At 35.5% G+C, this 25832-nt stretch overlaps 1 protein-coding gene across 1 annotated transcript in view; it reads left to right on the forward strand.

The window, feature by feature from the left end:
• CNKSR2 (connector enhancer of kinase suppressor of Ras 2) overlaps positions 1–25832 on the forward strand; it is a 207601-nt gene that overhangs the window by 18274 nt on the left and 163495 nt on the right. Inside the window, exons 3-4 of the mRNA XM_004690082.1 lie at positions 1868–2070; positions 16714–16801. Of these exons, the coding sequence (XP_004690139.1) occupies positions 1868–2070; positions 16714–16801 (291 nt within the window). The remainder of the gene's footprint in view (positions 1–1867; positions 2071–16713; positions 16802–25832) is intronic.

Raw genomic sequence — 25832 nt, forward strand, 5'->3', positions numbered from 1 at the left:
AGCTAAAAAGACACTTCTCCAAAGAGGAAATGCACATGGCCAACAAGCATATGAAAAAATGTTCAACATCACTTGTAATAAGGGAGATACAAATTAAAACCACAGTGAGATACCACCTCACCCCAGCAAGAATGACACATCTTAAAACAACTGGCAACAACAAATGTTGGTGAGGATGTGGAGAAAAAGGAACTGCTGGTGGGAATGCAAACTAGTACAACCACTGTGGAAAACTGTGTGGAGGTTCCTCAAACTGCTAAACATGGAGCATCCATGTGACCCAGCAATCCCACTCCTAGGTATCTACCCAAAAGACACAAAAACACTGGTTCAGAAAGACACCTGCACCCCTGGGTTAATTGCTGCTTTATTTACAATAGGAAAGACATGGAATCAACCCAAGTGCCCAAAAAATAGATGACTGGATTAAAAGGATGTGGTACATATACACAATGGAATATTACTCAGCAATCAAAAAAGATAAACACATGCCTTTTGCAGCAACATGGATGAAGCTGGAAGGGATCATGCTTAGTGAGATAAGCCAGAAAGAAAAGCAAAAATAATGAAAATACTGGATGGTCTTACTCATAGCAGGAGTATAAAGAACCAGGGAACAAAATAATAATAATAATCAACAATTATATACCAGAGACATTTTATGGGGGTGGAGTGGGGAATGGGATCAAAAATGGGGGGTGGGGTGGGTGAGTGCCCTTGACTACGGTGATGGCACATGGGTGAATTGGTGGTGGGAAGCCCACAGGGATTACAACTGAGATGGAAAAAGGCACAAAATGATGTAAAAATAAACTAATATATTATTAAATGAAAAAATTAGGCTCCTAGCCTCCCACAGAAACTGAGACAGAATCTCTAACTTCTTGTACAGTGACATTTCAGAGAGATGGTTTCCACTTCTTTGAGATGGACATTCCTGAGTTATGATGTTGATAACAGGGTTATTTAACTTTTGAAAAGATTTACATACTTACCAAAGAAGCAGGGAGAGAGTTACAATTTCAAAATCTCTTCCTATAGTGAGAATAGTGAGAATTTTGCAGTTATCTATTTTCAAAATTAGTTGTAAATTACAAATTTTTCTCCTAAAATATATTTGATAAGATTCTATAATAATTTCCTATTGAATATGATTTAAAAGATCATTTATATTTATTTATTCATGTAAACCTTTGCAATAATTCTTAAAATATTTATGGTGAAATAATACACTAGTACCAAGTGAAAATGTGATCAAGACCCAGAAAAAGGCAAAAACATACTTACACAAAGTTACTATGGTTGCTTTTGACTGAGCTAATGAGGAAACATGAGGAAACTGAAAATGAATTTAGAAATATAGTTTTAAATTCTATTCAGAAGAAATTGGCCTATGGGGAAAAAAAGGGCAAAGTATAGTGGATCCTCTGAAGAAGAGCTTTTCCTGGTACTTTTACTAATACTATGGTTTTACTATGCACAGAACAGTAGACTTAAAAATAATTGCTGATAGTAACTGTTGAATTTTACATGTCAATAAATTTAGGTTTAAGGTTTAAATATCCTCCCGTGAATCCTATTAGTTTTCTTACCATGGGTGGCATAGTTCATGACATAATACCCTTATAGTTATGTATTCATAATTAGCTCATCACAGATTTTTATAATTTGTTTACTTGACTTTTCCCCAAATCTTCCTTTGACTATGAGTTCTACTAGATCTAAACTATGAGTTCTACTGGATTCTAAACTACTTGCAACTCTCAACTCTAGTCCCATTACCTCTACAGAGTACTTAGTAAATTCGTTTCAAAATGAGTAAAATTCTAACCTTCTATATAATTGTTGTCTCTTTTTTGTAATCTAGAACTATGGCTTGGAAACAGAAAACCTAAAAACCCTTTCTCACAAGCTGAATGCATCTGCAAAAAATCTACAGAATTTTATAACAGGAAGGAGAAGGAGTGGCCATTATGATGGGAGAACCAGCCGGAAATTGCCAAATGACTTTCTGACTTCAGTTGTGGATCTAATTGGAGCAGCCAAGAGTCTGCTTGCCTGGCTGGACAGGTAAAAGCTTCCATGTGTCTCACAAATAATCCTCCTGTGACAACAGTTTGGGCATAACATTATGTTTTCTTGTGGAGAGATTGGACAGATAGAGGAATATCAAGTAACAAACGTGTGATTATGATTCACCTCAATATAAGGATATTAAAAATATATGTTGTAAAATTTTTATATCCCAACAAAGTAAGCCCATCAATAATTATGGTCTTGATCATTGCAAATTACTGTTGCCATTTTGTGAGCAAGGTCAATTTTGTCTCTCAGCACAGGATTATGGAACGCCACTTTGTCTCCTAAATTGTTTTTCTTTTTATAATAGGAAGAGTATTTTATTTTATTTTATTTTTTAAGATTTATTTATTCATACAGAACTGGGGGCCAAGCCAGAGGTGTAGGAGCAGTGAGAGTATTCACCAGAGACAGAGTGGGAAACAGAATAGGCAGATCAACGAGGTACACTGCTGAAGGGGGAGCAGTGGGCGTGTCAGGAGAGGTCTGCCACGTCATGTGGGTCACCTCTGGGACTGGGGATAAAAGTTGCAAGGAAGTGGCTGTGGCTCGCTTGCAGTGCTGCATCCTAACCCACTGAGCCCCTGAGTTTTTCCTTTTTAATATTGTTTAATTGAAGTAATGTTGCTGTGAAAAGCAGTATCGATTTAGGTGTTTAGAACATATCACAGCAGGTGCATGTTACCATATCATGCCCACCATCTTCACATCCATAATCTTTTATCATCATCCCTTGGGCCTCCTCCTCCCTTTGCTCCTAACCCCCATCTTCCTTTATGGTAACTTCAGTTCCACAGTCAGAATATTTATGAAATACTGGCTATTACAAATAGTGCTATTCTCTGAATTGAAGTATATATGTCCCATCAGATTACTACATTTGTATTCTTTGGGTAGCTACCTAGAAAAGGAATTGCACACCTACTTTTAATGCTTTGAGAACCCGCCATTCTGTTTTCTCTAGTGTCTGAACCAGTCTGTATTTCCAGCAACAGTGTACATGTCTTCCTTTTTGTCCACACCCTCACCAACATTTACTGTTTCCTGTCTTTTTATATGGTCCATCCTCATGCATGGGAAGTGGTATCTCACTATGGTTTGGATTTGCATTTCCCTGCTGAGAAAATGCAAGCATTTTTTTTTTTTAAGATTTATTTATTTGTACATACAGAACTGGGGTACAGGCCAGAGGCTCAGGGGCGGTGAGAGGCTTCACCACAGACAGAGTGGGGAACAGAACAGGCAGATCGACGAAGTACACTGCTGAGGGGAACAGCGGGCAGGTCAGGAGAGGTCTGCCACGCCATGTGGTCACCTCCGGGGCAGGCGGGAATCGAACTCATGTGGAAGTGGCTTTAGATTCTCAGTGCTGTGCTTTAACCCGCTGCGCCACCAGGGAGGGCCAATGCAAGCATTTTTTCAACAGCATTTTTTCATTTTGCCCATCCACATCTGTTTTCGAGATGCATTTAACTGATCTGATACAGCCCACTTTTTAAAATTGGGCTTTATTTTCCTTTTGTTGAGTTGTATGAGTTCTCTGTAGATTTTGAATATTAGCTCCTTGTTCCATGTCTAATATGGAAATATTCCCTTTCAGTAAAATGTCTTCATTTTTAAGATAGTTTCCTTTGCTGTACAGAAACTTTTTAGTTTGATGTAGTTCAAACTACAGTTTGTTTTTTGTTTTTGCTTTTATTTCCCTTGCCATTGTGGTAGAGTCCCCCCACATCACTGAAAGTGTTTCAGAGTGTTTTGCCTATATGGTTTCTCTGTGTCCTTTTTTGGTTACAGGTCTCATTTCCAAGTCTTCAGTCCATTTTGAGTTAATTTTTATGCCTAGTTTCATTCATTTTCATATGACTGTCCAGCTGTCCCAACACTATTTGCTGAAGAGACTTTTTCTCCATGTGTATATTTTTGGCTCTTCTGCTTGCTGTAAACTATGATTTATTTCTCTGCTCTCAGTTTTGTTCCATTAGCCAATGACTCATTTTTACTCCAATACTGTATTATTTTGATTACTAGCTTTGTGGTATAGTTTGAAGTCTAGTACTGTGATAGCTGCAGTGCTCTTATTTTTACTTTGGCTGTTCAGTCTTTTGTGATTTCATCCAGATATTTTACTCTATTTAAAATATTGTTAGGGATTATATTGAATCTGTATATTGCTTTGTTGGGTAAGATGACCATTTTAATAGTATTGACTCTCCCCATCCATGAACAGGAGATATATTTCTGTTGGAACTCAACTGATTTGGTCCTGTGCTTTTTGTTTTTGGAAACCTTTGATTACTATTTCAGTTTCCTTACTTGAAATTGTTCTGTTTTGCTTTCCTATTTCTTCCTAACTCAGTCTTGGAGGATTGGATTCTTCCAAATATTTGCTCTTTTGTTCAGTCCTACTTAGCTATTCACTTTAGTGGAATGAAGATGTCCATACGAGTCTCGTATAATCCACTCTTCTATGAAACAAGCCTCTCTTCTTTGTCTCCTCTGTGCAGTCTCTATGGGTGACTGATATCCAGGGACTATTTTAGTTTTACCTACAGCCACAGGACTCTCAGTGTACTGACCCTGTGGTGAACTGTTAGTTGTTCCTCTTTGGCATAAAGCTAGGGATTTCCTGTGTCACCAAATTGGTCTGTTTACTGCTAATGAGTCATTCATTAGACTTTGACATTCTTTTATAGCATGCATTGCATGTCTCTTTACCCTTCCATTATTCCTTCTTTATTGTTCACATTATGCAGTCTGTTCAGATATTATAGGCATAGTTTATTTTTCTCTTAATTTTCATTCATCTTGGAACACACACACAAAAAACAGAAATTCATAATATAAATAAAATAAGGTAGATCAAAAGTTGCATGGTTAAACATTATAAGGGTAAAGAAGATTATTGCTCAGAAAGTAAACTCTTTAATTTCATATTTGAAATTTTTTTGAAGTGTGTCCTGTGTTATAGTAGTTAATCAAATTTAAAAATGCACTTTGCCTTTCATACAAAAGTATGATAATATACTGTTTTACTGTAATTTTAAGAGAATAGATATCAAGAGTATAAATACATAAATACAAAATTTTATTTTGGCCTTTAAGGAATATGAGACCTTCTAGTTAAAATAAAAGTATTTGTATTTTTTATAAAAGATTTATTTATTTATGCATACAACAACTGGAGTATAGGCCAGAGATGCAGGGAGGTAAGAAGATTCACCAGAGACAGAGTGGGGAGCAGAACAGTGTATTGAAATACACTGCTGAGGGGAGCACTGGCAAGTCAAAAGAGATCTGTTGCACTATGTGGGTCAGGTCCCTGGCTGGGGATAGAACTTGTGCTGTAGTAGCTGCAGACAGCTTCATAATGCTGTCCTTTATCCCCTTGCACCACCAGGGATGCCCTGATATTTGTATTTTTAGGTAAAGGTTGATTTAATTTTATATTATAAAATCATATATATTAATATTATATAATACAGCATGATACTTAATCCATATCTGAACACTTATGTGATTAAGATTTGGATAGTTGTTTGCCAGCATGTTTCTTTTACATTATGACATGGTTAAAATTTAATTTTCATAATTTTGTGAACCACATTTGTCAGTTGTTTTAAATTAATTGTATTTTTAATTTATAAATTCTGTAATTCAATGATCAATGAGGACAGTATATTTAAAATATGGTTTAGTCCTTAAGTAATGTTATACATTTGTTTTGGAGTGCTTCTTGGTTATCAGAATGTTTAATATATACTTAAATTTCAGTTATATCTTCTTATATTGTCACTTGCCCTGTAGTTGTATTTTTCCTCAGCTTTGACACTTGAATTAAGTAAATTTAATTATATTTTCTATTTATACTAGTACTTGTTCAATAAACAAATAAGGAAGGAAGTGAATAGTATGGTCAGAGAAAAATTTTGCTTCCTAATTGCAGGTATAACTATTTGTAAAATCATATAAATATCTTATGATAGTTTGTGAGATTTTATCGTATTATATAATTTGTGATGGTAGCATTATTTTTGACATTTAGTAAGATAATCTTAATAAATACCAGTTCACCTACACATATTAGGACACAACATGTATAAAAACATGCACATAGCAATCTATGTAGTCAATTGGTGGTGTTTTGTGTTTGCTTTATAGGAAGAGAAAATGTGACAAAAAGGCTGAAGGAAATAATATAAATCATCTGTTTGGCTTCCATTGCTGCAAAGGTTCTCACAATGTTTTTTTCATATGATGTCATACTATTATTATTATCAGTTAAATAAATAAGCATGCAACATTTTGAGCATTAAAATGAAATACATACCGGGCCCTCCCTGGTGGCGCAGCGGGTTAAAGCACTGCACTGAGAATCTAAAGCCGCTTCCGCATGAGTTCGATTCCCGCCTGCCCCGGAGGTGACCACATGGCGTGGCAGACCTCTCCTGGCCCGTCCGCTGCTCCCCTCAGCAGTTTACTTCGTCCATCTGCCTGTTCTGCTCCCCACTCTGTCTCTGGTGAAGCCTCTCGCCGCCCCTGAGCCTCTGGCCTGTACCCCAGTTCTGTATGCACAAATAAATAAATCTTTAAAAAAAAAAATGAAATACATACCTGCTAATACCAAAAAAAAAAAGACAACTTGGTATTAAATTAACCATTTCACCAAAACGTTCAGCTCCAGGCTGACTTTCCTAACAGTGATGATGTTACTCTCAGAGATTATAATGTTTTTAAAAAGAAAGAAAGAAGAAACATGAGTAAAATAGGAAAAAATATTTATTTGCAGTATTAAATAATGTCTTTGGACTTTATTCTAAAGGCAGTGAGGACCTGTTCAGTGTCATTGTTTTTAGGTCTCTACATTTTGAAGATTACTTGGGCTATCCTATTGGAAGAGATTTAGAGAAGTGTCAGGCTAGAGGAAGCAAAACCAGTTTAGAGGCTATTTTAGGAATTAATCATGCTGCTGTTAATGTTGGTGATTCTGACGCTGTTACCTCTATTCACTCTCATTTAATTAAAATTACCCTAGGTGGTTTGTCTTTATTTTACAAGTAGAAAGAAATAGTCCTTACAGAGTATTCAGTCTAGGCATCTGACTACTGTTAGGCAGGAAAAGATTTCCTCTACCTTTTTGGCTTTTTTTTGTTAACATTAATTAAATTGACATCAGACATTGATAGGAGAAAAGCAACTTCAAAGCTGTATTTGTATATGGGAGAACCCCACATAGAAAAGAGACTCAAAGTCAGAAAAGTAAAATGAGATGTTTATGTCTTTATGCAGTAAGGAACGGAATAGTGAATCTGTGAATCTCCCCTTGGGAAGGAAGGGAGGGCATTTCACAAGATGATAGGAAGAGTACATGTTTCATAACTAGATGTTTCCCCTGCTATACAGATGGGTCATTCAGTAAAAGTTCTCTCTGGTAGTAACTTATTCTGGGTAGGATTCCCAGTTCAGATTCTTCTAGGTTAAGGAGTTTGGGAGCTGCAAAATTTCTACTGATCCCACAGGTCTTGATTGCATATATCTCAAAATAATGTACATGCTAACATGACACATCTTGAGGAGTCCTGTTCCGAACCCCTTTTGTTCAAAATTTATCATCCCCAGTATTATTTATTGAGATTCTTAATTAAAGAAACAGAAGTCACTATGAAAGAATGTTAGAGATATTTATGCAGGTATGTAAGAATCAATGACAAGTAGGATATAGGTACTAAGAAAAAGGAAACATCTAAATTGAATAAGTGGTTTCTGACGTGGTGGACCCAGTGGATGGTGACACTGTTGTTAGAGAGGGAGGAGTAGGTTATGGTAGAAGACAAATGAGTGTTGAGTGTTGGGTATAATAAATTGTGATGGTTAGAGAATGTTCAGATAAAAATGTATTGCCTGTTCAGAAAAGATATTGAGAGAAATTTGGGGATAGTTAATATATAGTTGAAGATCAGCTTGTAGGAAAAAATAGCAAGACATAACCAGAGAGCTAGCAGAGAATTAGCTGAAAGTGGTGGCATAAAAGTGAGCAAAGAGAGGTTTTTTTGGTTTTTAAGACTTCAGCCTCATTTTTATCAAATTTTATTGAGATAGAATTAGCATATAACATTGCCTAAGTTGAAGATGTCTAACATAATGATTTGATACACGTATGTATTACAAAGTGATCACCACAGGAAGGGTAGTGAATATTATCTATCATCCCACATTATTACATATTTTTGTGGATGTGGTGAGAATCTTTAAGCTAGGAGTAAAAAGAAGTGGTGAGTATAACGAAATGTTTCTGAGGTAGGGTGAGACCATAAGGACTTAACGTCGGCGGTACATTGGGGGATCAGGGTATATGTGACTATTCCCTCAGTAGATTAGTGTTTCTAATGAGAACACATAAAAACTGGAATGCATGAGATGGTCGTAAATTAAAAGTAAGTGAATGCTCCTCTTTGAAGAAAGTTTTCTGTGAAATGATTCGTAGTTCAGTATAGCTTTGTGTGAGATTAACTTCCCCTTTTTACGGATGCTTAATCTCTTAGTGATGGTGGAAATGTGGGGAGGCAAATGTTGAGTGGTATTTCTTCATTTGGGAGGGTAACTTTGCTCCCCCCTTTACTATGGACATGTGAATATCATAACTACCTCTTGACTAACACATACTTCAGATTGTTCTGAAGTCAATTTAAATAAAATAGAATTTTATCTATAACTGCCAGGTAAAACATTTAGGGTCTTTGTTTTTTGGACAAATATCCCAGATTTTTATTATGGATTGTTAGCAGATATATATTTATTGCATGTTTATTACATTCAGGGAAAAAAAAATGTCTTCTAGGTAGCAGCAAGGACATGAGGTAGCATTCTGCTTGCCTTCTTACTTCAGTGTAGTCCTATAAACTAACCAGGAAACAAAACCCATTAATCAGTGTTAAAGTAACTGAACAAGTGTTCTCCATGACCACCATTGTGAATCGCAGCTGAAATGCTTCCTGGAAGGCAGTTATAAAGGCACAGAATGCAGAAAGGGTTGATTTTCAACTCTCTAGCCCTGGGTAACCTTGAACCTCAAACCCTGTTTTTATTTGCTTTTTTAGCAGAAATTGAAGTTCTCTTCAAAGCACTAGTATTCTACTATTCCTTGACCTTGTTCACCAAAGTCACATGAGGAATATATCCAGCTTATTTCCATTTGTATACTACCAAAAGATAAACACTTATAGAATTTGTTAGTGACTTGTAAAATTATGACTTAAGTCACTACCCCTGCTATAAATAACTCAGTTAATATTTTTGCTTTTTTCATTTTAAGTTCTAGAACAGCACTTAATCTGTTTATATGCAAGGTAAAAATGTGTCTATTACTTCTACTTGCTTTTGAAAAAATTAGAACAAAATACTAACATTCCATTGAAATGTTTACCAAAAATTCTTAATGATTTGATTTTTCAGTGTGAATTTGCTTTAATTTGGAGGATTTGATATGGCCTCTATAAGCAGTTATTACTGACCATTGAATTTTTAACCTTAGTTGACTCCTTTGTATACAAGATAGTATAATTCTGTAGTTGAAGAAAAAAAAAGTTCTGTCAAATATCGTAACTTTTATGCTAACAACTGGCTTAATTTAAAAAAAAGTGATATATTTTTTGGCATTAAATGTTATTATATTTTGGGGAGACTATGCAGGCACAGCAATATCATATGGGTTTATTGCAGTTTTCTGTGTCACTTAAAAGGGTTTGAGAGCAAAGAAAAGAATAGGCAACTAATTTAATTTATATACTAAATTGGCTGCTTTACATATGTCAACTCATTGAATTCTCACAAAATAGGTATTACAGGCCTCATTTTTCATAGGCGACATTAAGTAACTCATCTGAAATCACTCAGCTGGTATCAAAATTATAATTTAAATCTTTGTTTGATGCAAAAGCCAGTGCTTTTCTTTTATCATGTTCTTTTGTCTGGCTGCATCTCCTTTTGAATGCTGACTTTAAGGTTTTTGAGGAAGTGAATGTTGGGAATGCCACATACATAAACATTTACTTGTAATTTCCTATTTCTCTCAAATGCTCCACAAAGAGTACCATGTAGTTTTTGGCCTTCATACTTCAAATTGTTAAGTAGAATTTTATTAATAGAAAAACTTAGTTCAAATTCTACTTTGATTCTTTAAATAGCATTGAAAATCTTCTGCATGTTGAAGGCATGTGTGTTAAGGGACCTAGTGAAAAAATGTTTACAATTCACAAAAATTACTATTTCATTGGTGCTTCCACTTAGATTACTAACTTCCTGCATTTATTAAATAAAACTTGTTGTTAATGAAATTCCTTTTTTCCTTAATTTTGAATATTGATTTTAGTGAAAAAGATTTTTCCCAACATCCTCAGAGATGAATAATAATTGGTAGCTTTATTCTTTACTTTCAATGCATAGTTTGTCTATTTTTAACCTACATCCTGCTGTTTTTAACCTCTTTTTGTGTGTGTGTGTCTTTTTTTTATTTTATTTTACAAAAGTTTATTTTTACATCATTTTGTACATTTTTTTTTCCATCTCAATTATAATCCCTGCGGGTTTCCCATCACCAAGTCACCAGTGTGCCATCACCATAATCCCGTGCATTTCCCTCCCCACCCCCTCCGTTTTTGATCCCATTCCCCACTCCACCCCCGCAAAATGTCTCTGGTATATGGTTGTTCATTACTTTTGTTATTTTCTCGCCTGGCCCATTATACCCCTGCTATGAGTGAAACCATCCAGTATTTTTCTTTCTCTTTCTGGCTTATCTCACTAAGCATGATCTTTTCCAGCTCCATCCAAGTTGCTGCAAAAGACACATGTTTCTCTTTTTTGGTTGCTGAGTAATACTCCATTGTATATATGTACCACATCTTTTTAATCCAGTCATCTACTTTTGGGCATTTGGGTTGCTTCCATGTTTTTCCAATTGTAAATAAAGCGCAATTTAACACCTCTTTCTTTCTTGGAGTTTTATATGGCTTTGCCAAATCTGCTTTATACTTAGAAGTTTCCAGATCCCTATATTTTGTGCACAGTAATACCATTAAGAATAGTTAAAAGTATCACTTATAGAAAGTTTATTTTGCGGTTTATGGTGAACGTTTCTTCTTTCCTCTCAATTTTAGTATTAAAACCTAATTCTAATTCTTTTTAAGATACCTTTCAAGACCATTCTGTTTTGAAGGGATCAATGAAGTATCTTTATATCAATGAAAACCTTTAAATATTTAAGTAATATATGTTAATGATGCAAGGGAACAGTTTGTTTTCTCTGGAAAAAAAATATTCTATCTTTTACCTTATCTGAAGAAATGGTTGGATTTCTCCTTCCATCATATGAAATTATAGGATAGGAATTAATTCTACATCAGGAATAAAATGACAAAGAAAACTGCCTCAAACACTTCCAGAAAAAGTGGCCCATTATTGTTTGGTCTTGTTACCTGTTGTGTTCTCACTGCACTCCCTGGCTTCCAGAGACAAGCGAGCTGTTAGCACGGCCACTGCTCCTGGACTGGCCCTCAGGCCTGCCTGTGCCAGCCTGAGAAATAGTAAGGCCACTGGGTTTGCTCGTTAATGGCTTAGCTTTTTAGCTTTTCTTACTCACTTCTAATTTGTTTAGAATTTCTGAACCACTAATAATTGTTCCACAAATGCAGTGCTTCTGTTTGAAAAGAAAAATTTCTTACAGGGCCACAAACCTCTGCACTAGAAAGAAGTTAAATTAATCATATGATAGTTTAAGACCCAAATAGGATAGTTCCTATACTAGGCATTTATTGATTAGCTAAGGATTTTATTTTATTTTACTTTCTGGCATCAAAAACCTTTGAATTAAATTTCCATGGATTGAGTTTTCTTTACTGAGTTCTTCTAAGTAGCCTGAGTTCTATGTTGGGGCTTCTTTAGACCTGAGAACAAATTACTCTCGCTTTTATTTTGTTCACTTATACTGCAGAAATCTGATTCTTTAATCATACAAGATCTTTAAGTAATGATCAGTGATCGTCTTTGGCAACTCACAAGAAAACTGCCTGTCAGCCTTCTTTTATTTGTGTACATTATATAATTAAGGGCCAGTGTGTAACATGAGACTATTACATTCAAATTAAAATCCAAAGAAGTACCAAATGCAATTTATCAACATATGAGTAGACAATTCAAAAAAGAAGAAAAAGAAATTGCTTATCAGATGTATGAACCAAACAGAGCTTGAAATTACATGAAGCCAAAATTTACAAAACAAAAAGTGAAACAGATAGATCCACAATGGTAGCTGGATACTTCATTTCTACTCTTAAAAATTAATAAAACTACTAGACAGAAAGTAAGGATTAGAAGAGCTGAGCACCACTACCAGACAACTTAAAATTGGCATCTGAAGAGCATTTCACTCAATAATAACAGAATATAAATTCTTTTTATATGTATTTGATAGAATCCTATATCCACTCATGAGAAAAAAATTTCAGGAAGTTTGGAACAGTAATACCTCAACTTGATAAAGAACATATAGGAACAAAAGAAACAGCTAACCTTATACTTCTTTTTGAAATACAGTACTTTTATTGACTGAAATCATCAATGCTGTGAATAAATAATTAAAAGGAAATTTGTTAAAAGATTATTCTTTCTTACTGAGGACCTATGCCATGGGAAACAGCCATCAGATTTTTCGAAGTGACTGACCCACTCCTGAGAGGTTTGGTTTCAGCTTATATACAGAAGGAATGCAAAAACAAAGGAGTCATCTGGTTAACTTCTAACATTTTCAGTTAATGATAAATGAAGTTGATTTTGAACGCCATTGGTTAATGAGATTGGGGGAATGCTGTATATGATGTCCAAGCAATTTCCTAATCTGCAGTGAGATGCTGACTCTGTGGGAACATGTAAGGACCAAGGCCATTAAATCACTGAGCCTAAAGAATAAATGCCCCCCTACACAGATGAGGGTCAAGCTCTGTAGTTAGGCATTTATCAGAATGCTTTTTTCCAGAAACACAACATGAGTGGATTTAATATGGGGTTCTTCCTGGAGTCCTTGCTACATGTTCTCTCTCTATATATATATATTTTTTTTTCTGACTCCAACCACATAAAAGTACAAGTTAATTTTTGCATGTGGTAAAAATGAATAACAAAAACAAAACTATGAACATGATACAGTTTACAATTGCTCAAAAATAACCAATCTATCTAAATCAGCATGATACCAGTAATTTGACTACACTTATATCTCCATAAATAACAAAATTTTTGCAGTCTATATGTGAAAATAAAACAGAAAAAAACACTGATGAATGAAATCAACTAAAACCCGAATAAATGGAGAGAAATACTGTGGACATTAGTAAAGAGTTCAATTCTTAAATCTTTGTAGTTTTAAAAATTCACTTAAAAATCTAGCATGCATGCTCGCTTCAGCAGCACATATACTAAAATTGGAACAATACAGAGAAGATTAGCATGGCCCCTGCGCAAGGATGACACGCAAATTCGTGAAGCGTTCCATATTTTAAAAAATAATGAACAGCCATATACCATAGACATTTTGTGGGGGTGGAGTGGGGAATGGGATCAAAACCTGGGGGGTGGGGAGGGAAGTGCACGGGATTATGGTGATGGCACACGGGTGACATGGTGATGGGAAACCCGTGGGGATTACAATTGAGATGGAAAAAAATGTACAAAATGATGTAAAAATAAACTTATAAAATTTAAAAAAAATCTAGTATGCTTTTCTTATAGCTACAGATATATTAATTCTAATATATTTAAAAAACAAAGGAACTGCAGCACTTAAGTTATGAGAAAGACATTACTTTGCCTAATTTTAAGTACTGTATATCTTCATTAGTCATAATTGTGGTGTTGATGTCACTATAGACACATAAACTCTGAAACTATAAGCTTTGTGATTTCTGGATTTTTGACAAAGAATTTAGAGCTTTTCTTTTGTTTGTTTGTTTTTTTTCCCAAAGATTATTTATGCATACAGAACTGGGGTACAGGCCAGAGGTGTGGGGGATGAGAGGATTCACCAGAGACAGAGTAGGAAGGAGAACAGGCAGACTGACTGAGATTCACTGCTGAGGAGAGCAGCAGGCAGGTCAGGAGAGGTCTGCCATGTCCTGTGAGTCACCCCACTGGCCAAGGAATGAACTCTTGCTGAAGTGCCTGAGATAGCTTCATAGTGCTCCACATGAACTTTTTGTGCCACCAGGGAGGACCTGAAATTAGAGTTTTTCAGTTGAAAATAGATAGTCTTTTCAACCCAATGGTATTGGAACACTTGGAAAGCACAGGAAAAAGTGAACTTGACCCAAACTTCACACCATATACAAAAATAGACTCAAAAATGAATCATAGTTCTAAATGTAAAAAATAAAAACTATAAAACCTAGAAGAAAACATGGCAAGGGTCAGATCAAGATTTCTTAGCTATAACACTAAAGATATTATACAGGTAAATTATTGCTGTTTGATCTCATTAAAATTAAAAACTTTTGATTTACTAAAGATCTGTTAAGAGGATGGAAAAACAAGCCCTAAACTGAATCTTACTGATGACCTATGTGAAAAAGAACTTGTATATAGAATACATTAAGACATCTCTAAATTCAAAAGGAAGAATATTTAAAATCTGAATAGAAAATGGGCAAAGAGTTTGAGCAGACTTTCCACTAAAAAGTACACATGAATAACAAGGGTGCATATAAAAAATGTTGAGCATCATTGCCATGTAAAATATTATTAGGGAGGTAAACCTAGCTACTAATATATATATATATAAATTGTATTATAGAAATTATAAATATAAATTGTATTCCACATAATATTAACATGGAAAATATATGTTGCTTGGGAAATAAAAATTAAATCCATAATGATATGCCAATGCATAGTTATTATAAATGACCAAAATAAAAAATAGGTAAGGGGTGAGTAATATGTTTTTTAAAAGTATAACCAATACAAAACCTTTAAAAAAAAAGATTTATTTTTTAAGATTTAGTTTATTTATGCATACAGAACTGGGGTACAGGCCAGAGGTGCAGGGGCAGTGAGAGGACTCACCAGAGACAGAATGGGGAGCAGAGCTGGCAAATCAATGGAGTACACTGCTGAGGGGAGCAGCGGGTGGGTCAGGAGAGGTCTGGTGCGCCATGTGGGTCACCTCCAGAGCTGGGGATTGAACTCACACTGAAGCCGCTGCAGCTTACTTGCAGTGCTGTGTCCTAACCCAACATTCCACCAGGGAGGGCCCCACAATTTATTTATTTTTGCATACAGAACTGGGGTACAAGCCAGAGGTGCAGGGGTGGTGAGGGGATTCACCAGAGACAAGAGTGGGGAGCAGAACAGGCAGATCTAGTGAAATACATTCTTGAGGGGAGCAGTGGGCGGGTCAGGAGAGTTCTGCCATGCCATGTGGGTCAGCTCCCTGGTTGGGGTGGAACTCAAGCTGGAGTGGCTTCGGAGAGCTTCATAATGTGGTGCTTTAACGGGCTGTGCTACCAGGGAGAGCCCTAAATAACCCTTTTATTTTTGTTTATAGGCGCCTATGAAAGTGGGAAGAGCTTGAGTTTTCTAGAAGAGGGACAAATTTCGTTTTTAACCAAGAAACAATTCTGAATTTACCTTTCTAGTAACGTTCCTAAAGAGATAAAACAGTAGGGGAGCTACCTAAATCAGCATGGTTCCAATAATTCGACTAAATTTTTATCTCCATACTATTCTGTTTTGTTTTCTTTTCCTTAAATTGGGCCTCCCAGATCAAGCTTGGTCTCACAACTACCTGTGTGGCATTCGCATGAGATACAGAGTAATGGGAAGCTGATGTGAATTTAGTTTGTTGCAAAACATTTGCTAGGAAGACTGCTGCTATATATACAACCTCGAGAAGATAGATGTTATACCACTTTATATTATGTGTATATCAGTTTATTTGACAAAGAATGCTAAGTGACATAAGTTTGGTTTGGTACAAGATAAAAGTAGATAAATCTGTAGTGATGGTATATTATTGTACATGTGTGGGGAATGTGCTCTGGGTTCAGATTTTCTGGGTTTTTATAACACTAGCGTTTTTACTAGTTGTCATTTAACCTTTTTGTATCTTGAGGTTTCTCATCCATGGGAGATATGGGCATAATAATATAAATGCTATGAAAGTTATTTAGTATGTGGAAGCTACTTAGAACAGTTAACTGGCATATAGCAAATCCTCAGTGTTAACTAGTATTACTAGCTCTTAAATGAATATTTCAAGATAATTGTGTTCAAAATCTTAGTTTTGTTTGAAGGCAAACAAAAATTTTGTCTTTGCTGCATAAACTACTTATTTATTTATTGTCTTGTTTTAGATGTGTGAGGAGACCTTGTAAGAAATGAAAACTGATTTTATGGAAAACAAAAATACTTTTTGAATTCTTTACCATGCATTTCCCTCATTTTTTTTCTTTAATTGTGTCCTGAATATTTTTATCATTATGTAACCTTTAGAACAGTTCATTTCATAGTATTCAAAATCTCATTTAAACTTGTATTTTGAGATCTCTCAAAAGTTGTTCCTATTCATCAGTTTTCCTTTTCCCTTTCTAGGTCACCATTTGCTGCTGTCACAGACTATTCAGTTACAAGGAATAATGTCATACAGCTGTGCCTGGAACTCACAACAATTGTGCAACAGGTATTAACTAACAAATTTTCTTTCTCATATATTAGCTTTCTCAAAGTCTTAACAATTTCTGACAATGAGGAGTATTCTGTTTGCCAAGAGTTTATAAGATGTTGGCTTGTCATTCAAAGAAATGCTTTAAAGAAACCAGAGACATAATTCACTGGAAAACCACTCATATATACCTTAGCAAACAAAGTTTTATTTGTGAGAATGTAAAAGTAACTTGAACCTCTAGAGACATCGTTATAATAAGGTCGTGATGTCTATTAGCCTCACACTTTAATGTAGATGACAAGATTATACTAACTTTCAATGTATTAAATTATCTCATTTAGATAACAATGAGCTCCTTATTAGGAACTAATAGTGCAACTGTTAGTTTTATTTATATAGGTATATTTGCAAATAGGTAAATCCTTTAACCTTTATCTACTTGGATGACCTGAATTTTTTATTATTATCTGACCAGGAAATAGAGTGTTAGAACTCTTGAGTTCTAAACAGGTCTAGAGCATATGCTTGTCTCCCCAAACTTTCAGATGTTACATCTTAAATGACTGACTTTCAAATGAAATGACTGTTCACTGAAATGACTTCAGTGAAGAAAGGTTTCCTGTAGAAGATATAAGTAGTGGTGGAATTGCAGTTGGTGTCAGATAAGACTAATCTCCCCATTCCACTCGTGAGAACTTGCCACCTAAGTAGCAAGTGATTCAGTTTTTATTTTTTTCCAGAATGCATGAACACCTGCTATTGACAACTACTTCATAGAAAATAGATCTCATTCTGATACTGCCCTCAAAAGCATGCCAATGCTTTCAACAAAATCTTTTTACAGCTGCACTGTTTGGCTCACAGTTTACTTCAGGAATCTTCCATTAAGGCAATAATGGGTTTAAGTTTTGCTATTTACAGATCAGGAAACATAATGTAGAATAGAGACAATTTTACAGGTTGAACTTTTTAAGTATATTCTGTCTTGACCAAACACACTAGTTATTGAAATTACTCCCAGTACTTGAAATACTCTGAACATACTCAAGACATAGAAGTCCCTTCTGCTGTAGCTTCCACACACACACTCTCTTTTGAAGAGAAGACCTTGCCCTTCTTAGCACATTTTGTTCTCTATTTCGGATTTCTATTTTTTAAAGTCTGGTAGTTCATTTCTCACAGTTAAGTCTAGCCCAATCATTTCTCCACGACGTGTTCTGTTCCACAGTCATCTTTAAGGTACTTCTTAACAGAAACCACTATACATTCGTGTTCTTAGCGCTTCCTCCCCCATTAAAACTTTTATTTGACTTTATATTAATTAGTCTACTTTTGCAAGATCATTTTTGTTGTACCTTAAAATAAATGTTGGATGCAAATGTCTCTTAATGAAATGCCTTTATTACATTCTGACTTAATCTACTTATAAGTATATAGAATTGATCACTTTTCAGGGCCCCTCCCTGGTGGCACAGCAGGTTGAAGCACTGCACTGCAAAGCTAAGCCAAGCTGTGGCCTTCAGTGTGAGTTCGATCTCCAACCGGGAGCTGACCCACATAGCATGGCAGACCTCTGCTGGCCTGCCTGCTGCTCCCCTCAGCAGTGTACTTCGTCAGTCTGCCTATATGCTTCCCACTCCATCTCTGTGAATCCTCTCACCACCCCTGCACCTCTGGCCTGTATCCCATTTCTGTATGTATAAATTAAAAAAAAAATTGATCTCTTTCAAACTAGTCTGCCCAAGGCCCAGCTCCAGTATTGTCACTTTCATTAATTTTCCACTGTTTTCCAAAGTGATCACAAATTCCTTTCTTTGGCATTCAAAAGACAAGTATGCTTGTAGCATAATTTCATAATATAATTTCAGTTTTATCTTCTAGTACTTCCATGAATCTTAATCATACTGTTAGCTCATGTATAAAACTTATTATTGGTGAAATAAATCATACAGTTTCATATTTTTATATTATTCTGAGGCCTCCTTAGAACATGCCACATATATTTTTCTTATCTGTGGCTGTTGTAATTATGTCCCATTCTTTAAAGTGTCTAGGAAATGCCACCTCATTCATGAAACTTGTACTGTTTTTCACATCTGTACCTACCCCTATTTTAACCATTTATATTGAATGTAAGTATTGATATAGTTGGGATTAAATACACCACTCTGGTATTTGTCCTCTGTTTCCCATCTGTTCTTTGTTCTTTTTTTTTTTTTTCAAAGATTGATTTATTTATGCATACATAACTGGGAGACAGACCAGCTGGGCTGGGGTGGTGAGAGGCCTCACCAGAGACAGAGCGGGGAGCAGAACAGGCCAACTGAGAAAGTACTCTGCTGAGGGGAGCAGCGGGTGGGTCAGGAGAGGTCTGCTGCACCATGTGGATCACTTCCGGGGCCAGGGATAAAACTCATGCTGAAGTGGCTTTAGCTTCTTTAGTGCTGTGCTTTAACCTGCTGTGCCACCAGGGAGGGCCATGTTGCTACCTTTTGCAGCAACAGGAATGAGAATGATAGAAAAATAGTAAATTTGTTAAGTGCTTCTTGATAATGAATGGGTGATTTGATTTTATTTAGACTCTACGTTTATGTAATTACTAAAAATGAATGAGTTACCAGAAAAGCAAAAAATGCTGCTTTAAGTTTGGTAAAAGAGCCAGCCTGGATGAATACCTATTATATTTTGAAATAAATTATTTAGTTTACAAACGGTCAATGTCCATCTAATGGTCTCAATAAGCTAATACCAACAAACTAATCAAAGCATACACTTGGAATTATATGCAGTATCTGAAGACAGGAATTAAACTTAAGCTGCCAAAAGAGGCCAATTTGAATAAGCAAAGTAAATTTAAAAAAAAAATATCTAGGGCATACATTTATTACCAGGCATTCAAGAAATCTCATCTGAACAGTTATGACGATAGTTATGCTGTGAAATATGCTGTACTTCAAATTATTTTTTACTCAACTTTAATTATTTTTATTCCCTTTGCAACAAGATGAGATGATCAATATCTAAAAATAAAGTGTCACAAATAGCTTTTTTCCCTTCTTAACACAAAGGGATGGTACCATGAAGTAAGTGGAAAGTGCTTCCTAATACTGGCTACTTAAAGTAATGCTAACAGTACTTGAGAATGATAAGTGAACTTCATTTAGCAAGTGTGTTTGCAGAAATGTATTTAATCTACTTTATGCACTTATTCCCAGTTGTGTTGACTTTGGGTACTTACATTCAAAGTCATTTAAAGAGATCTACCCCAACACTGTTCTGTCCACATAAGGTTTGTTATTATAATTGATTTGAGGGAAAAAATACTGGTTTTAAAATTTCAAGTAGAAAAAGTTTTTCACAAAGTAATGAGTGCTTGAACTGAAGCTTCATTTACAGCTCTGTCAGCAATTGAATCAGAAAAATGAGACTGGTACCACGCACTTATTGTCAGCATTAAAATAATTGCTACAATGCCTACCCTAGTGGGTATCAGCCCAACAGAAAATCATACTACAGCACCGTTTTTATAATTTCCACTTGAAGTACAAAAATTAATAGACTGTCACCCAGTAAAAAATGGGCACAGAAGTATCTATCAGTTTGCAAAGTGAAGTTTTGATAAATTCTTTAGGGCAAGAGACAGAAGGTTGGGACCTTATTAGGAGACTTGACACTCAGCCCTTTGCTTCATGATCAATTTACCTTGAACTAAACCTGTAATTTCTTGTATCATGTGTAAACAGAAATAATCGTATCTTTTTATAGTATCAAATCAGATATTTTAAAACTGGTTTACAGATATGAAGTGACAAAAGAGTAATATTATTTATAACATGGGTAGAAATGAAGAGATTTGATAAAATGAGTTAGAAGAACTTTGTTTTAAATAATAAATGTACACTGATTTATCCCTCCATTTGGTGCTAATTTTCATTCTTTTTTTTTAAAGATTTTTAAAATTTATTTATGCATACAGAAGTGGGGTATAAGCCAGAGGTGCAGGGGTAGTGAGAGGATTCACCAGAGACAGAGTGGGGAGCAGAACAGGCAGATTGACGAAGCAGACAGGTAAGCAGAGGTCTGCCGCACCATTCGGGTCAGCTCCAGGGCCGGGGATCAAACTCACGCTGAAGTAGCTGTGGCTCGCTTGCAGTGCTGTGCTTTAACCCGCTGTGCCACCAGGGAGGGCCAGGTGTTATTTTTCTTTAATTGCATACACTGTGAAACCTGAATTACATGCTAGAAAGACTTCAACATGTTATGAAGCATTTTAAATCATATTTTGAATGTAAAATACAGAAAATGCCCTTTCAAAATTTGAGTAATAGAGATACACTTTTACCTGAAAATGATCTCCTCTTAAGTTGTTTATGTTAAAATGTGTTTCTCTTTTATTATGGACTTGCTTATTTTTCAACCTTTTCGGATCCATTTTTCTATGGCCTTGTATATCATAGTTCAAATTGCACATATTTTCCTTTAGAAGATTTATGAAATAATAAATGTCAGTAAATTATGATAATCCAGAAAACTTTGATGAATACTTACTAAAGTATTCATTAGGTTAGTTACCCTAACATAATTACACAGAAATAATTGGCACTATTGCTTTGGTCTCTCCTACAATGTCTTAAGTTGTTTTGTTTTTGTTTTTGTTTTTTAATTTTCTGACTGTTCATTTATTCAATTTTGTTTCATACTTGACTGGCAGGTGTGTTTTGTTTCTTTTTAAATCTTTATTCAAAAAAATGGAAAACATTTTGTTCAAAGATCCATATTCAAAGTACTTATTTGTGTGTGTGTTTTCTGATCACTTTTGCTGTCTTTTCTTAAAAATGACTTATTTATTTATTCATACAAGAATTGAGCACATGCCAAAGATACAGGGTGGGGGGTGTATTTTGAGAGGATTCACTAGAGACAGAGGGGAAAGCAGGACAAGCAGATTGACTGAAATCCACTGCTGAGGGGAGCAGTGGGCTGGTTAGGAGAGTTCTGCTGACCCATGTGGGTTACCTCCTTGGCCAGGGATCAAACTCATGCACAGTGGCTGTGGACAGCTTCATGGTGTTTGCTCTAACCCCTTGCGCCTCACTTTTGCTGTATTTATACCTTTTTAGAACATATCAATAACAGTAAATATTTTATCTACTATTCTCTAAATAGGCATTTTAATGCAAATTTATGATTGCACATCAGTTCTGAAGGATACTTTGAAATATTCATGTTCAACTGTAATACAGAAATTAATCACCTGGGAAGTTGCCATCTTATCTGTACATTCAAATAATCTAGATTTGAAAACTCAACATAGGCAGAAAGGCCAGTACATAGTAGTTAGTCATACAGAGATGTATTATAAAAGGGATATTAGGATACAAGTAGTAGTTTAATATATGTAAATTTTTAAAGTGGGATACAATAATATTGGGGTGGGCAGCATATGTCTTCTTTGATTCATGTAGTAAGCGTTAATACATAAAAAAACCTAGCCAGGATAGGCTTAGTCATCTGAAACACAACTTTAAATACTATTTTGCTGTATTGTCAGGGTTTCTGTTTAGGCCTTCCTGAATCACCCATTATAGGTGACCTGAAAATTGGACTGGGGCCCTTGGGATTGAAACTAGGGCATTTCAGATGAAAAACCAGGGCAATCTTTACATGTAATTTTTAAACAATATGGATTACATTATTTAGCATGGGGAGGTCTATTATACATATGTGTGTAAATATTATGTAGCATAATAATCGCACACTCATAAGTCTCCCATGTAATTGAATAACTAGAACATTACCATTATTGATTTAGTAATGTTTTAGATCTTCTCCCTAGCTCTTCAGTCTGCTTCTTAGAAATACATCTTTTCTAAAGATGTATTTATCTATTCATACAGAACTGGGGTATAAGTCAGAGGTGTGGGGGCAATGAAAGGATTCACCAGGGAGAGAGACTGGGGAGCAGACAGGCAGATCAACGAAGTACACTGCTGAGGGGAGCAGCGGGCGGGTCAGGAGAGGTCTGCCACGCCATGTGGGTCACCTCCGGGGCAGGCAGGGGTCGAACTCATGCTGAAGTGGCTTTAGCTTCTTAGTGCTGTGCTTTAACCCTCTGCGCCACCAGGGAGGGCCCATATACCCACATTTAAGTCTATACTGAGTAGAACTGCTGGACGTATTCACCTTGACAATCGTATCATAACCTATTGTCACTGTTTGCTTGTGTACATATGTAATGTGCTTTTATTCTCTTCCTTCTCCCTGAATTACTGTACTTTTGTCATTCAAATGCTATCATCATTACAGAGACTTTTGAAATTTTCTCACAACATAAGAAGAGATACAAATTTTACCATTATAACTATATTATGTTTAAGGAGACAAATGTAAAAATTGAACTAGATGATTCTTAACCCTCGCAAGAAAGTCCCTGATAATGCTACCATTTGTAATATACTGTGATCAATCTTTTTACAGACTTAGCCAAAAGTAATACCTAATCATGGTGGACTTGGTGAAATCTTCTATGTCTCTAGAGCCTGGCAAATAGGTGCCTGTTGAAAGAATGAAAGAATTATTTTTCCCCTTACATTTTCACATGCGTACACAACAGTCATTCTAATGCTTATTAAAGATAATAAGCCTTAAAGATAACAACAGAAAACACTAATTTTTTTTAAGATTTATTTACTTATGCATACAAGAACTAGGGTGTAAGCCAGAGGTATGGGGAGTGAGAAGATTCACCAAAGAGATTGGGGAGCAGAGCAAGTAAATCTGTTGAAATACACTGCTGGGGGGAGCAGCAGCCTAGACAGGAGAGGTCTGCTGCACCTTGTGAGTCAGCTCCCTGGCTGGCTGGCCAGTAGGGTATTGGGTCCATGCTGTAGTGACTGGCAAAAGATTGATAACTCTGTCTATAACCCATGTGCCACCAGAGAGGCCCCAGACAATACTAATTTTTTTTTGAAGTTCATAAAATTATTTCAATACAACCTTAAACTTTAAGAGTGATTCTTCCTGTTCCTTTTCCTGTGCATACTCGCATCTCTAGGGAATGAATGAGTTATGGGGAAACAGTGGTGATAGCACCAGTCTCCTTTGCACAGGTTAATTGGAGCAAGGAAGGAAAAGGAATTTCTATGCTAAGGACCACAGGCTCAGAGGAGAAAGCTGGTTCTTCTGTAGCTAAAGAAGCTTCCCATTACCGTCCAATCTGCTTCTACCCTTTCAGATAAATCCATGTGTACATTTCTAAGTATCTTTTAGAATTCATTTAAAGCATAAAAATTCTGGGCTATAAAGGAATATGGAATATAAAGCTACTGGACTATGCAATGCTAGGGTGGTAGTTACAAAGAATAACTTGGGTGTGTGTATTTAGGGAGGTGGGGTAAGGGATCTAAAATTTCAGTTAGATACCTTTATTGCTTCTGGTTCTGTCTTATCTATCTTGTTTCTATTTAAGTGCTTGTCCCCTAAGTTCTTTGTTGTTTTTTTCTCATGCTGTCCTCACAGTGATTTCCCCTTGAGTTTTTTAAAATACCTTTTGACATGTCTAGCCTAGTGCTATTTAACATTTACTAATACCATAACTACGCATTTCCTTTTAACATCTCACTTTTCCATAGTCCACCTTACCCTACTGAATTTCTCTTTAGTTTTGCTGTTTCTTCCCTCTGTAACTATATAGATGTTCTTATTACCCCTAGAGGATTCTGAACTGACTTTTAGGATTTAAATGTATTCTACCCCAAGTCTTTCTACTTACTTTTTTAGCCTTTGCCTAAACTCATATTATCTGTTTAGATCTTACTTTTTAAGATGTTTAAAAATAATTAGCAAGGGAAAAAACCAAAATCTTGATAGATATTAATGCTGTTTTGACCTTGGCAGAGTATTTTCATATTATCAGACTTGTTCCTCAAAATAAACATTTACATACATAGATAAAATAACATTAACACAATTTTGTAGGTGAGTAAGTGGTATTTCTAAGAAGAAAGAATGACATAATAAATGACATGTCCAGGACTTAGATCCAAATGCTTTGTCATTTTTATAGTACTCTGCTTATTGCTTTTCAGGGGCTTCATCTTAAAATCAAGTTAAGCACTTTTAAAAAATCCTGAGTTCTGTATTCTTTCTAAGACCTATTAAATTAGACTCTGCATAAAGACTTGTAGCAGTATTTTTTTTGAATCATGCCTTAATTGATTTTAATATGATGTAAAGTTGATCACCACTGTGCTATCCTCAAACCTTAATGGTTACTATGAGTGGTAAGAAATTGTATGTGACCATGAGCACTTTTTCCCAGGGTATCCATCGTCACTTAATCACCTGGGGAAGTTTCCAGACATTACCACAAGCCAAGTGACTGAGATTATGGACCTGAAGAGTCAGCCATTTATAGGCAGTATCAATCCAGAGCTTATAGATTTCTAAAGGAGGCTAGTTAAAGTTTTGAAATTAGTTCAAAACTGTAGTTGTACATTGTTTGCTCCATCTGTGATGTAAATGCATTTCCAGCAAAATGAGACTTGTCTTTTGAAATGTCATGTATGTTATTAATGAAAAGAAAGGGTCCTTGTGTATTTGTAATAAGTGCGAGAAACCAATGTGGTGTCAACAGTCAAACAGAAACCAAAATTAGTAAAATAAGGAGGAGTAATAATATATTAGGAACCATATTGTGCTCTACATGGGGTAACATCATCAGATTATAACATGTTTACAGTATAGACTTTAGTGAAGATGAAGCAGCAAACCAAAGGAAATATAGAACTTACTAGTTAGGTACAGATTTCCTAAGGCATTTTATTTTGCCTCAGAAATAGTTTTTAATAACTGTCCCTTTGGATTGGATTAAAATGGCCACCAGCATCAGATAATTCAGGTGAAATTATAACCTGACATAAATGAAATAATGGATTGAAGTTATAATTCATAATGCCAGGTTCACCAGAAGTAAATATTTAGGACAAATAAGCATAAACCAAGCTTATAAAAATGAGACAAAAATTGGCCCTCCCTGGTGGCGCAG

The sequence above is a fragment of the Condylura cristata genome, unplaced genomic scaffold (genome assembly GCF_000260355.1).
Source record: "Condylura cristata isolate star-nosed mole 26May11 unplaced genomic scaffold, ConCri1.0 scaffold00027, whole genome shotgun sequence".
NCBI lineage: Eukaryota > Metazoa > Chordata > Mammalia > Eulipotyphla > Talpidae > Condylura > Condylura cristata.